The sequence below is a fragment of the Carcharhinus amblyrhynchos genome, chromosome 3, assembly GCF_965287045.1.
Source record: "Carcharhinus amblyrhynchos chromosome 3, sCarAmb.v2.hapA, whole genome shotgun sequence".
NCBI classification, from domain to species: domain Eukaryota; kingdom Metazoa; phylum Chordata; class Chondrichthyes; order Carcharhiniformes; family Carcharhinidae; genus Carcharhinus; species Carcharhinus amblyrhynchos.
In genome coordinates this window covers 122,775,015-122,788,632 of record NC_137326.1, presented here as the reverse complement: position 1 = coordinate 122,788,632, position 13,618 = coordinate 122,775,015, and the positions used below count along the sequence as shown (strand labels likewise).

General features: G+C 44.1%; 1 protein-coding gene across 9 annotated transcripts in view; it reads left to right on the top strand.

Annotated features, from left to right (window-relative positions):
• LOC145341093 (transcription factor Dp-2-like) overlaps positions 1 to 13,618 on the top strand; it is a 194,597-nt gene that overhangs the window by 158,913 nt on the left and 22,066 nt on the right. For 8 of the 9 annotated variants that reach the window (XM_080185934.1, XM_080185936.1, XM_080185935.1 and 5 more), the window contains 2 exons: positions 5,468 to 5,630; positions 8,492 to 8,638. In XM_080185934.1, the coding sequence (XP_080042060.1) occupies positions 5,468 to 5,630; positions 8,492 to 8,638 (310 nt within the window). The remainder of the gene's footprint in view (positions 1 to 5,467; positions 5,631 to 8,491; positions 8,639 to 13,618) is intronic. The other variant, XM_080185933.1, reaches the window with a different exon arrangement.

Genomic DNA, 13,618 nt, shown 5'->3' with positions numbered 1-13,618 from the left:
ACTCGTTGGAGTTTAGAAGGATGAGGGGGGATCTTATAGAGACGTATAAGATAATGAAGGGGATGGATAGGGTAGAGGTCGAGAGATTCTTCCCGCCCTGAAAGGACAGCAGTCCAAGAGGGCACAGCCTCAAGATAAGGGGGGAGGGGCAGTTTAGAACGGAGTTGAGGAGGAACTTCTTCACTCAAAGGGTGGTGAATCTCTGGAATTCTCTGCCCGTTGAAGTGCTGGAGGCTACCTCGCTAAATATATTTAAGTCACGGGTAGATAGATTTCTGATAGACAGGGGAATTAAGGGTTATGGGGAGAAGGCGGGAAAGTGAAACTGAGCCACTTCAGATCAGCCATGATCTTATTGAACGGCGGGGCAGGCTCGAAGGGCTAGATGGCCTACTCCTGCTCCTATTTCTTATGTTCTTATGAGCATGGGGTGGAGTGCAGATACATATCACTCTCATGGAAGCATCAGCCCTGTACTTTCCCCATTGCTCCTTCCTCTATTGCATTGCCACTGCCTGTTGCTGTGCCTTCAGAATCAGGAGCCAAGGTAAAAAAGTAAAGTTAAAGTTTATTTATTAGTCACAAGTAAGGCTTACATTAACACTGCAATGAAGTTACTGTGAAATTCCCCTAGTTGCCACTGTCCATCGCCTGTTCGGATCAATGCACCTAACCGGCACGTCTTTCAGAAGGCGAGAGGAAACTGGAGCCAACCCATGCAGACACAGGGAGAATGTGCAAACTCCACACAGACAGTGACCCACACTGGGAATTGAACCCGGGTCCCTGGTGCTGTGAAGCAGCAGTGCTAACCACTACGCTACTGTCACCCAAATGTCATCCCTCTATGGGACAGTGATCCTATGCTCGAAACTCAAACAATGCATTATTTGAAATTGTAGTTCTCAACTAAAGGTACAGAAATATTTGCTGTGTGCCAGGAAAACACTTGTAGTCATAGAGTTTTACAGCAAACAAGAGGCCCTTTGGCCCATCGTATCTGCACCCGCCATCCACTGCCTATCTATTTTAATCCAACACTTGTTCTGTAGCCCTCCATCCTATGGCATTTCAAGTGCTCATCTAAGTGCATCTGAAATATTGTGAGGGTTGCCACCCTGATCACCCTTCCAGACAGTAAGTTCCAGATTTCCACCACCCCCCCCAGGGTGAAAAAACCGTTTCCTCAAATGTCCTCTAAATTTCCACCCCACATATTAAATCACTTGACTACAACATCACGAAATTAGTCGCAGCTTTAAAACAGTGTTGGAGAAAAGGTGGGAATTTTACAGCCTCGCTCGGATGGGACTGGAAGTTCCCACCCAAGATCAACGGGGATTTCCGCTGTCAAACCCTCGCCCGTGGCGAGCGAGGTGGTGGCGTTCCGGCCATTAAATTCATGGCTGTCGAGACTGGCATTAAGATTTTGTTTACTTCAATTTTGGACATTTTCGCCGGAATTGTACTTCCCGTGCCCGCCACTAGAATCATCGCGGGAGAGGGGTGGACAACAGGAAGGTCTGTTGACCTCGGGCGAGATTTTAATGTTTTGGGATGAGCAAGGCCGTAAAATTCCACCCTTTGTGCCACCCTACCCCCCGCCTTGCTTTTCCTCTCCATCACACTCCGAGCCATCCTGAGGCATCTCCACCCTGTAGGCAGTGCACGTATGAAAATTCTCATGATGATGTTCGCTTTCAATTTGCTGCGTAGTTCACACGTCCCAAAGTGAATCATGTTTTGTGTTCCCTCTCGTCTTCTCTCCCTGAATCATTGCTGAAATTAAATCGCCCTAACGCGAACTGCCGTTTATGCTTTGGCCCAGTAACCAGCTAGCCATGCCCTGAGTGTGAAGCCAACACCTTTTCTTCCTCGAATAGGAAATTATGAAATATTAATAACTGCGGAGGTGCAATCTGGCTTCATTATGCTGATGCACTAGCTGCAGTGAGGGGTTGCACTCAGCGGTGGCCCCACACGTCATTATGGCAATCCGGCAAACCCTCCAGGGAATTAACAAATGTCATTAAGATTTCAGTATTCTTTCTGTGGACGCTCTTATGACATACAAGTAAGCTTTAGTTTCCCCGTGGAAACTAATTTTAAAATACTTCATTAGGGAAAAAATATTGTTTTATTTTTAAAGCAAAAATGACGTTGGGAAATTCCCAGCAGCAGTTTCCCTTTTTGACTGGCGCTGCTGCCATTTTATTGCCTTGTTTCATTCATTAGTTCACATTGTTACAGGTTAAGATATCCAGAACTAATTCCCCTTGGCAGCTGAATGGGTTTTTTTTTCCTTTGCCACCTAGCAACTGCTGCAGCTATCCAACTTACTGTGTGGGGATTTGCTACTGGAGCTGCTTACTAAAGCAACTCACTTCTTTCACTCTGCTTAAAGAGACAGCCAGCCCTATGTTGTACATGGCAGTGGCAGAATCTTGAAACATGATCGCTGCCTTTCACAGTTGTAACAGGTTCATGTTTTCAAACAGTATTTTAGTAAACATTAACACAACAAAAATCCACATTGGTCATCCACTTAAAGCGATTGTTTTGAACCCGTATATGTAACAAGGGGTTTTTTGTCGTTTCAACAACCCTAGCCGGTTCCTGGCGATGGAATATATTTTTCCCCAAGGTTCATGGTGCTCCTTGCGATCCTGGAGAGTGTGCCCTCTGCAATCTGACCCATTTATCACCCAGGATAATCACCAGATTGAATAGCTGAGCCCTCGTTTGGTATTGCAGGGGCTTAGCTTAGCTAAAACTTAATTGATTAGCAAGTCCAACGTAGTTATGACTGTAGAGTTTTTCAATTGCATGATTTGCAAATGAGCTAATTTTTTAAAGAGCTTTATGTACTAGTCACAAGTAAGGCTTACATTAACACCGCAAAGAAGTTACTGTGAGAATACCCTAGTTGCCACAGTCCGGCACCTTTTCGGAACAATGCATCCAACCAGCGCATCTTTCAGAATGTGGGAGGAAACTGGAGCACCTGGAGGAGAGAACGTGCAAACTCCTCACAGACAGTGACCCAGGCCAGGAATCGAACTTGGGTCCCTGGTGGTGTGAGGCAGCAGTGCTAACCACTGTGCCGCTACACTGTCCGGATGCTATAACATTAGGAAAGGTGATAGCATGATATTATAATAGGAGGCAGAGCAGGATGTAGTGAATATTCCAGATTCTGCAGGCATACCTCAGATGGAACAGCTAATCCTCCCTTCTCAGTTGTGGTAATATACCTATCAGTGGTGTCAGTTTTTTTATTCCCTGGGAGATCCAAATTTGCACCCTAATTAGTGAGTTCTGATTTTGAATGCCCATTCTGCGTTGCGTAACAATACACTTCCAAAGCATTTCGAAAGCAGAGAATAAGCAGAGACTTCCTCCCTTCCTTAACTTGAGAGTGCTTGCTGTACCATATATGGTCCTATTACGTATGTGCTAGCATACCCCGAAGGAAAGAAATCAGAAGGTGTATATAAGGTTAGGTTGCCTTGGCAGCCGGGGCCCTTTCATGTTGAACGTAATTATTCTGGCAACATGATCTGATTTCTCACCATTTGAGGTTAACAGAAAAAAAAACAACTAATTGCACCCCTGTTTGCAATTACACAAAAGTGGATCTGTTCCTCTTTGTAGGAAGCAATGTGGGAGTAAGGTTCTTTGGAAATTGTGGTCTGTGACGTAAATTACTGTCAGTTTGTTCGTTCTGTTTTGTACAGCCACTGTCTGATGTGCGTTGGCAAATTGGCTTATAACCTGACGTGCATATATAAAGGATCCATCAGGGCCTGGGGGGAGGGCCTGTGCTCTTTATCTGTTTATTTATATGAAAAGTGTAGACTTTAATTTATTTACAGTACACCATAACTGATGAATGCTGTTGATCTTTAGTAAGTATTCAGGGGATCAATATCGCCTGTTACAAAATTTCAAGTGAAAGGCAAAAGAGGTGTCGTAACGTCAGCTTGAAGATTAGTTGATGGGCATAAAACAAAAGTACGAGTATTGGTATACAGCAAGTTTAACGACAAAATCTTCCAGAAAGCCAGGCGGGTTAGCTGAATGGTGAACGATCTAACTGAATGCTGATTAATAGGTTGCAATGCATTTTAAAAGGAGTAACCTACTTTCTCTAACACGTTTCACATTCTCAGGTCATTCAAAGTATTTCACAGCCAATGAAGTGTAGGCAAATGCAGCAGCCAGCTTCTCACAACAAGATCCTAAATAAAAGCAGCACTGGAAAGAAATGATCAGTTTTTTTTCCTGGTTGTGGTGTTGATTGGGAAACCGGCAGCAGAAAGAACTAGAAAAGTGCCGAGGAGCTGAATTTTGTGTTCCTGGTGCAGGTCCCATACACCCAGTGTCTACCAGGTGCTGGTCAGCATCAGGCTTTCCCATGGATGTAGGACCCTGGCGAGGGGGAGGGGGGATTAGACGCAAGGGCAGGGTGTATGACTCTTAGCCGCCAATCACTCAATTGGATACTAAGTGCCTTCACAAGAGGGATTTCCCCCTCCCTGAGGGACTGTTGGCAACACCTATCGGATTTGCTGGCAACCTTCAGGAGCTGAGAAAGGGGTGGGGGGGCATGTGACTTTGGGAGAATCCCTGAGGCATTACTAAATCTTATTGGGCCCCGGAATAATGGCATTAAGTGCTCATTAATGAGCCTAATTAATGAGGATTCAGGGTGGACAGTTTAGGACAGAGGTGTGAAGACATTTCTCCACCCAAAGAGTGGTGAGCCTGTGGAATTCATTACCACACGAAGTAGTTGATGCCAAAATATTGAAGGTATTCAAGAGGCGGTTAGATTTAGCACTTGGGGCAAATGGGATCAAAAAGCTATGTGGAGAAAGTAGGACTAACACATTGAGTTGATGATCAGCCATGATCGTGATGAATGGCACAGCAGGCTCAAAGGGCCAAATGGCCTCCTCATACTCCTATCCTCTATGTTTCTAATTAGTCAGTGAATGGGTTTCCCATGTCAGACAATGCAACAGCTGACTTAATAGGGATCAGCCCACCCCAGCCCTGGCGGGAGTGCAAAGTATGGCTTCCACAGCGATGACGCAAGCCCTCTTGCCACCTAATCCACATCAGCAGACTCCATGAAATTCAATCCATAGAACATTTTGCATCCACTTGACCAGGATTGCCGTTTAACTTGTAATATGAACAATGGCATCTTTGACCATCCAATCCTGCACGAATAATAGAAATAAATTTGGTCAGAAAAGAATAAAAATGGGGAGGCATATTGAGACTAACAATTTCTTTGAAAACATGAGTGCAATGGGGTAAGGCTAATAAAACAGTTAATAGTCATCTAGGTATTATAAATAAGTTCAAAAAAGGAAGGCTTTTCTTTCGTAGTTGAAGGCATCAAATAAATTATAAGAAGTGCTACATAAAATCTGAATTCTGTTTTGTTTTGTTTTAGCAAAAGGAGCAAAAAAGGAGAAAAGAATGGGAAGGGTCTACGACACTTTTCAATGAAAGTGTGTGAGAAGGTGCAGCGGAAAGGAACTACTTCCTACAATGAAGTGGCCGATGAGTTGGTGGCGGAGTTCAGTAATTCCAATAACCACATGTCTTCTGATTCTGTAAGTGGGTTCATTCTGCATATCAACTCAAGTCCCATTCTGATCCATTCAGTTAGTTCATATAAGCAGTGGTTCCTCATCTCTAATCGACACACATGGGTTTTCTATGCCGTTAAGAAATTCTGTTATCATTAGTAGTTTTTAATTTTAATTCCTTCCTGGGAGGCGCATGCCACTGGCAAGGCTAGCATTTGTCATCCATCCCTAACTGCCCTTGAACTGAGTGGCTTGCTAGGCCATTTCAAAGGGGCAGTTAGGAGTCAGCCACCTTGCTGTGGCTCTGGAGTCACATGTAGGCCAGACCTGGTAAGGGCGGCAGATTTCCTTCTCTAAAGGGCATCAGTGAACCAGATGGGTTTTTAATGACAATGGTAGTTTCATGTTCACCATTACAGAGACAAGCTTTCTGAATTGAACTTTTAAAAATTATGCCAGCTGCCATGGTGGGATTTGAACCCATGTCCTCAGGGCATTAATCTGAGCTTCTGGATTATTAGCCTACTGACATCATACGGCCGTATAGATAAACTTTCGTTCCAAGAATTACCTTGCATTCAGCGTGTTTTCTCCTCTTCAAATTTAAAGTTTGTTTATTAGTGTCACTAGTAGGCTTACATTAACACTGCAATGAAGTTACTGTGAAAATTCCCTAGTCGTCACATCCCAGCACCTGTTCGGGTACACTGAGGGAGAATTTAGCATGGCCAGTGCATTTAACCAGCACATCTTTTGGACTGTAGGAGGAAACCGGAGCACTCGGAGGAAACCCACACAGACACGGGGAGAACTTGCAGACCCCACAGACACAGTGACCCAGCAGGGAATCGATCCCAGGTCCCTGGCTCTGTGAGGTAGCAGTGCTAATCAATGTGTCACCATGCCGCCCCCTTAGCCATAAATACAGTAAAAGCTGGCTCATGATTTCTTGCGCTATAACACAGTGTGATTTATGATATAAACTCCCTCACTAATTCTGTCAATCTTTTTGCAAATCTGCATAAAGATTTGTACGATGGTCATATACTCCATTCCACCTACAATCAATTCTGAAACTTCATCCATGTCCACACTTGTTTCAGCCCACCTATTGCTGAAACCATGGGAGCGATTCTCCCAAAAAAATTCTAAGTGTCAAATTTGCATGAAAACTGCTTTTTTTTTCAGTGAGAGTTTAGAAATGAATTTCCCACGGTAAAAAGCTGGCGCAGGGCTTATTGTCACTGCTGAGACCAGCAGCATAGCGCTGAGCGGGCCACGCAAACGTGTTCATTTGTCCGGGGGGGGCCAAACATGCCCAATCCAACCAATCCAATGTCAAGCCAACGCCCCCCCCCCAAAAAAATCAGGTCCTGCCCTCCATCAGGCCCTGCTCTATTAGACCCATCCTCTTGACACTGCCCAGTGGGCAGTGCTGGGGGCCCAGGCTGGCATTACCACAGTGGCAATGCCCAGGGTACTGCAGGGATCAGGCCGCCAACTCCTCGCAATTGGGGAGCTATATTAAACCCCGCTGGAGTGAAACATTCCTGGTGGGGGAGAGAAGCCAGTGGGCCTGGAGATTTCTGTTCTGGGCCCGCTAATGGCACTGATAGTATATTATAATGCGGTGCTGCACACATTATGCTGCTCTGCGCAGGTTTCCCCCCCCCCACCGCAACACATCTGTGCATTTGTCGCTTCATATTTAATTATTCCAGGCCTCTACTGGTTAGCCTCTGTTAACTTAAGCTCAGCTAAAGCTCTTCTTCCTATATTCCAACCGCACTAAGTTGTGAATCTCCATGCACTCCATTTGGGGGATACGCCATTAAAACCTTCATGTTAAAATGCTCATCCTGACGTTCACACTTCAATACAACCTGGCCCCTTCCCATCATTGTGACACCTCCAGTCCTATAACCTGCCAAGAACTCTGCTGACCGAAAATATAAGTGCAAGCTATTGTTGCAAAAGGCACCACAAGAATAGCTGGGTTCACTTCTGGCTAACTCCCAGTAGAATCGTAGAATCCCTACAGTGCAGAAGGAAGCCTCTCGGCCCATCGAGCTTGCACTGACAACAATCCCACCCAGGGCCTATCCCCTGTAATCCCATGGTTTACCCTATTAATCCCTCTGACACTAAGGGGCAATTTAGCATGGCCAATCTACCTAACCCGCACATCTTTGGACTGAGGGAAGAAACTGGAGCACCCAGAGGAAACCCACTGGGAGAACGTGCAAATTCCATACAGACAGTGATCCTAGGCTGGAATTGAACCCAGGTCCTGGCACCATGAGGCAGCAGTACTAACCACTCTGCCGCTCCAAAGTACACATTAACAGTGATGGTCCAACTGGGAACAAGAGCTGACCATCTCTGTAATGGAATAGAATCCCTGAGGAAGGCCACTCGGCCCATCGAGTCTGCATTGACAACAATCCCACCCAGGCCCTACTCTTGTAACCCTGACACTAAGGGGCAATCCCACCCAAACCTGTTCCCCATAACCCCAAGCATTTACCTCATTAATCCTTCTAACCACAATTCTTGGGACATTAACGGGCAATTTAGCATGACCAATCCACCTAACCTGCACAGCTTTGGAGTACTTCATGGAAAGACTTGGAGAGCATTTTCTAGGGAATCTCCTGTTCTGTTAAATCAGATTAAAATGATAAATGAAGTTGATCCTCAGATTTTTCCATTAAATTGGAGGTTTAAAAGAGAAATTCACCATTTTAATAACCTTGCTAGAAGCTGAAATCTGGGCCAGCGCTGTGAAAGTTTGGAACGATGTCACTGAGCTGCAACAAGCCCATGAAAAGACTTGAAGACCCTTTCATCATTGGATTTGGTTTGTTTTGCATGTCCTCTTTCAGCAGGCATATGATCAAAAGAACATTCGACGCCGTGTCTACGATGCACTCAACGTGTTGATGGCCATGAACATCATTTCTAAAGAGAAGAAAGAAATCCGATGGATTGGGCTTCCCACAAATTCTGCTCAGGAATTTCAGAATCTTGAGGTGAGGTTCTGTAAACTGTACTGAAACTTCAACTCGTATCTACCAGAAATATTTTCCGATGGTTTGAGTTTGTTAGCAATTCAAAGCATGAAGAACATGGCCAGTTGAAGGCTGAGAATTGTTTTAGATTATCCATAGAGAGACAAGTTTTATAGCTTGTTTGTTTTCTTAGACAGTCTTTCACTTGCTTTTTTTTCAGTTCAGTTTTTTTTAGTCTCAGCTATGGCTCGGTGGATGGCATTCATTAATGATTCAGAAAGTTGTGGGTTTAAGTCCCACCCCAGAGATTTGAGCACATAATCTTAAAATCGGATACTCCAGTGCAGTACTGAAGGGGTTCTGCAGTGACGGAGGTGCTGCCTTTTAAGTGAGATGTTACACATATACCCTCTTGGGTGGATGGGAAAATTCTCAGGCATTGTTTCGTAGAAGAAAATTTCTCCTGGCCAATATCTATCTCTCGATCATAGGAACTATTAGAAAATTTACAGCTCAGAAACAGGCCTTTTGGCCCTTCTTGTCTGTGCAGAACCATTTATTGCCTAGTCTCACTGACCTGCACTTGAACCATATCCCTCCACACCCCTCTCATCCGTGTACCTGTCCAAGTTTTTCTTAAATGTTAAAAGTGACGCCGCATTTACCACTTTACCCGGCAGCTCATTCCACACTCCCACCACTCTCTGTGTGAAGAAGCCCCCCCGCCCCCCATCCCCAATATTCCCTTTAAACTTTTCTCCTTTCACCCTTAACCCATGCCCTCTGGTTTTTTTCTCCCCTAGCTTCAGTGGAAAAAGCCTGTTTCCATTCACTCTACCTATACCCATCAAAATCTGATACACCTCTATCAAATCTCCCCTCATTCTATCATTTAGTGATCAATTTAGTGATCAATATCACTAAAATTCAGAAAATGCTGGAAAATGTCAGCAGTACTGACAGCATCTGTGGATAGAGAGAATAGAGTTAATGTTTTGAGTATAGATAGATTCGAAATGTTAACCCCATTCTCTCTCCGCAGATGCTGTCAGACCTGCTGCCGTTGCCCAGCAGTTTTTGTTTTTTCTTTCAGATTCCAGCATCTGCAGTAATTTGTTTTGATCACTAAAATACAGGATGTGGGAGATTTTTGCTGTTTTGCGGATATTATGGTATATAATTTGGGTACTGCGTTTTCTATGATTTTTATTCATTCGTGGGACGTGGGTGTCACTGGCTGGCCAGCATTTATTGCCCATCCCTCGTTGTCCTTGGAGGGCAGTTGAGCGTCAACCACTTTGCTGTGGCTCTGGAGTCACATGTAGGCCAGACCGGGTAAGGATGGCAGACGTCCTTCCCTAAAGGGCATTAGTGAACCAGATGGGTTTTTCCAACAATCGACAATGCTCCTGCTCCTATTTCTTATGTTCTTATGTTATGTTCTTTCACAATCTTCAGTAGGTTCTTAATTCCAGATCTTTTTTATTGATTTCAAATTCCACCATTTGCTGTGACGGGATTCAAACCCGGGTCTCCCAGAACATTTGCAGAGTTTCTGGACCAATAGTCTAGTGATAATATCACAAGGCCATCACCTTCCTATGTTACATAAGTGTCTACATTTTAGAGCACGTCAAGCTATAAAGTGATCTGGGCCACCCTGATATCACCAAAGGCATGATATAAATACAAATTCTTCCATCCTTTCTTTTGATATTTTTTATTTTCCGGGATAGTTGCTTACCTTTGTGAGGGTCCTTTAGCTTCTGCCTTCTCCATTTCCTACCCCACATTTTGTTTTTTCTCTCTTTCTGGTCACTATTTCCACAGCCAAGAATCCAGGCAGCCTACATCCTGCCAAGCCAGTTACACGGCTGATCTTTAATTAGCTGCAAAGGAAGTAAAGGAGAATAGCCTGGCTTGACTCCCTCTTTGACTCTTAACTTCTCTGTCTAAAGTGTCAGACCTTCACTTGCTTTGGCCCTTGATGTCACTGCTGAAACAGAAAACTGCTTGTGTGGGAAATTATGGGCTCAATTCTGTGCCTAACCATTGTGTTGCACAGCAGGTTGGTATAAATTGTGCTGTTTCGCTGGCCTGCCTTGATTGCGTGTCTTTAATTGTTAGCACCATGTGTGCTGAGAAACATTTTGTTATGATATCTAATCGTTTAGGGACACCGGAAAGTACAGGAGGGAAAAACATTCTGCAGACCAACTTGGTGCGAGAAGCTATTACCTCTTAATTATGTGTCTGCTCATATCTGTTCAATTCCACTTTCAATTTGTCCATGTTATCCGCCGCCTTGGTTAGTCCATTACACACGTTCAACATTTCATGCAGAGTAGCTAAATTTAAGCTGTCTGTGCATCTTCTCTTTTTTAATTGTGAGTCTACCTCCTCATTTATCAAACTGGTCCCAGTCTTACAAGCAATGGCAATGAAGAGCAGATTGCCACAGCACTAGAAGACCCCCATGAGTCGGTGCTATCACACGGTTCTTCCAGTATCTTCTGATCCCAGCCACCACAACAACGCACAGCTCAGCATCCCACAGGGAGCAATTGGACATGCTCCCTCTTTACAACACCAGCTGCCCAATGGGAAGCTTAAAGGTCCAGTCTTTGAATGGGTGAGTGGATGAATGAGTGAACGGGTAGTTGGGTGAGTTTCATAAGTAAGTGAGCTGATAAGTGTTGAGCAGGTAGTTGGGTGGCGGGGAGTAGTCGGGTCAGGTTGGCAGGGCAGTTGGGGTCATGGAGTAGTCAGTTCGTAGTCAAGTCTAGTTGAGTTGAGACAGTCGGGTTGGAGAAGTGGTCAGAGGGAGTAAAGGGACCAGTTATGGTGTTACCTCAGTGTTAGATTGGATTTTAATCTATCTAATATTTAATAGAATCATACAATCCCTACAGTGCAGAAAAGGCCATTCAACCCACTGAGTCTGTACCAACTCTGACAGAATATCTTACCTGGGCCCTCTCCCCTGCTCTATCTCCATAACCGCACGCATTTGCCCTGGCTAATCCTCCTAATTTACACATCTTGGGACACTAAGAAACAATTTAGTGTGGCCAGTCCACCTAACCTGTGCATCATTGGACTGTGGGGAGAAACTAAACTACTCATAGACACTTCCAAAATTCTAACAGGATGGATTCAGAAAGAATGTCCCCGATGGTAGCGGAGCCCAGAACTGGGCGTCATAGTTTGAGGATAAGGGGTAAACCTTTCAGAACTGAGGTGAGGAGAAATTTCTTCACCCAGAGAGTGGTGAATGTGTGGAATTCATGACCACAGAATGTAGTTGAGGCCAAAACATTGTGTGACTTCAAAAAGAAATTAGATATAGCTCTTGGGGGGTGGGGGGGCGCTGAAGGGATCAAGGGATATGGGGGGAAAGAAGGATCAGATATTGATTTTGATAATCAACCATGATCAAAATGAATGGCGAAGGCAGCCCTTAGGGCTGAATGGCCTGCTCCTGCTTCTATTCTCTATGTAATACCATGAATACTTGCCTCACATTCTTATGAGATGCATCAGGTCTTGTTAAGAGGATACAAAAATGTCCTGACTGGATAAACTGCTAATCAATTAATATCCCAAAATTAGCTGGTGTTCTCTTGTCAAGTCTCCTTGTCTTTTCATGTAAGGTTTACTCAGCAGCATAGATATTTCACTAGCTGTTACATCCATATTTATAAAATAGTTCCCTCCAGCTATTTTACATGAAATTACCACTTTCAGACGACCTCAAGGTGTTGGCAAGTAGTATTTTTATATCCTTTCACCTTACAACAGTCATCCCATATAGTGAGTTAAGGTGATAATTTAACCAATCTACACGACGTATCGTTTGCAGTACATGTGCCAAAAGCACCCAAGTAAAGGAGTCTCCGACTAATACGTTCAATACATTTTTAAAACTACTTGTGACCGTATAATCTGTTCAGATTCACTTTTATCTTGATTCTCTTTCTCAGAACCTTCTCCTTCATGTGTCATTGCTCTGGATAATTGGCTTAATAATACTTAGAGTCATATTTGTAGCAACTATTCACTTGTCCTTGGACATTTCTGAGACTCAACCAGTGCAACCTCTTCTGCTGACATCACCTGATGTCCTATACATGCTTTCATTGCTGTTTTGTCCATCTTTAATCCTTGTATTTCCAGACTGTCACTCCCAATGTTTGGAATATTTTGAAATTTTCTTAAAATTCATTTGTGGAACATGGGCGTTGCTGACTGGCCAGCATTTATTGCCCGTCCCTAGTTGCCTAGGAGAGCAATTGCGAGTCAACCACATTGCTGTGGCCCTGGAGTAACATGTAGGCAAGACCGGGTAAAATAGGCAGATTTCCTTCCCTAAAAGACATTAATGAACCAGATGGTTTTTACAACAAGCGGCAATGGTTTCATTGTCATCAATAGATTCTTAATTCCAGATTTTTTTTTAATGAATTCAAATTCCACCACCTGCCATGGTGGGATTGGAACCCAGGTCTTCAGAACATTAATTGAGTTTCTGGATTAATAGTTTAGTGATAATACCACTAGGCCGTTGCCTCCCCTCTGGGTGACAATCCAGGGTAGGATTCTCTGACCTCATCTGTGACCGTCCCGCTACAAGTGGGAATAGAGAATTTGGTGTTAAAGCCAAAACTCCATTCACTTTCAGCGGCACCAGAGAATCCCAACCATGAATACAGACAGAGATATTCAGCACTAGCATTCTATTCTTTGCCTCAGAAAAAATGCATCCTTTTTTTCTAGGAAGGCTGATTGGAATAAGAGAATAAGATGAGTACGTGGGATTGAGGGGTAAAGATAGGCCTAGTAGGGAGGAATACGATCAGCGCAACTTGTGGGCCGAAGGGCCTGTTTGTGCTGTAGTGTTCTATGTTCTGTTTCCCAGGAATTTATTCAAGGCAACAGACATATGACCCAATCCTCCTCCAGGAACTGAACTCCAGTTAGGACTAGTTTCTTTGTTATGTG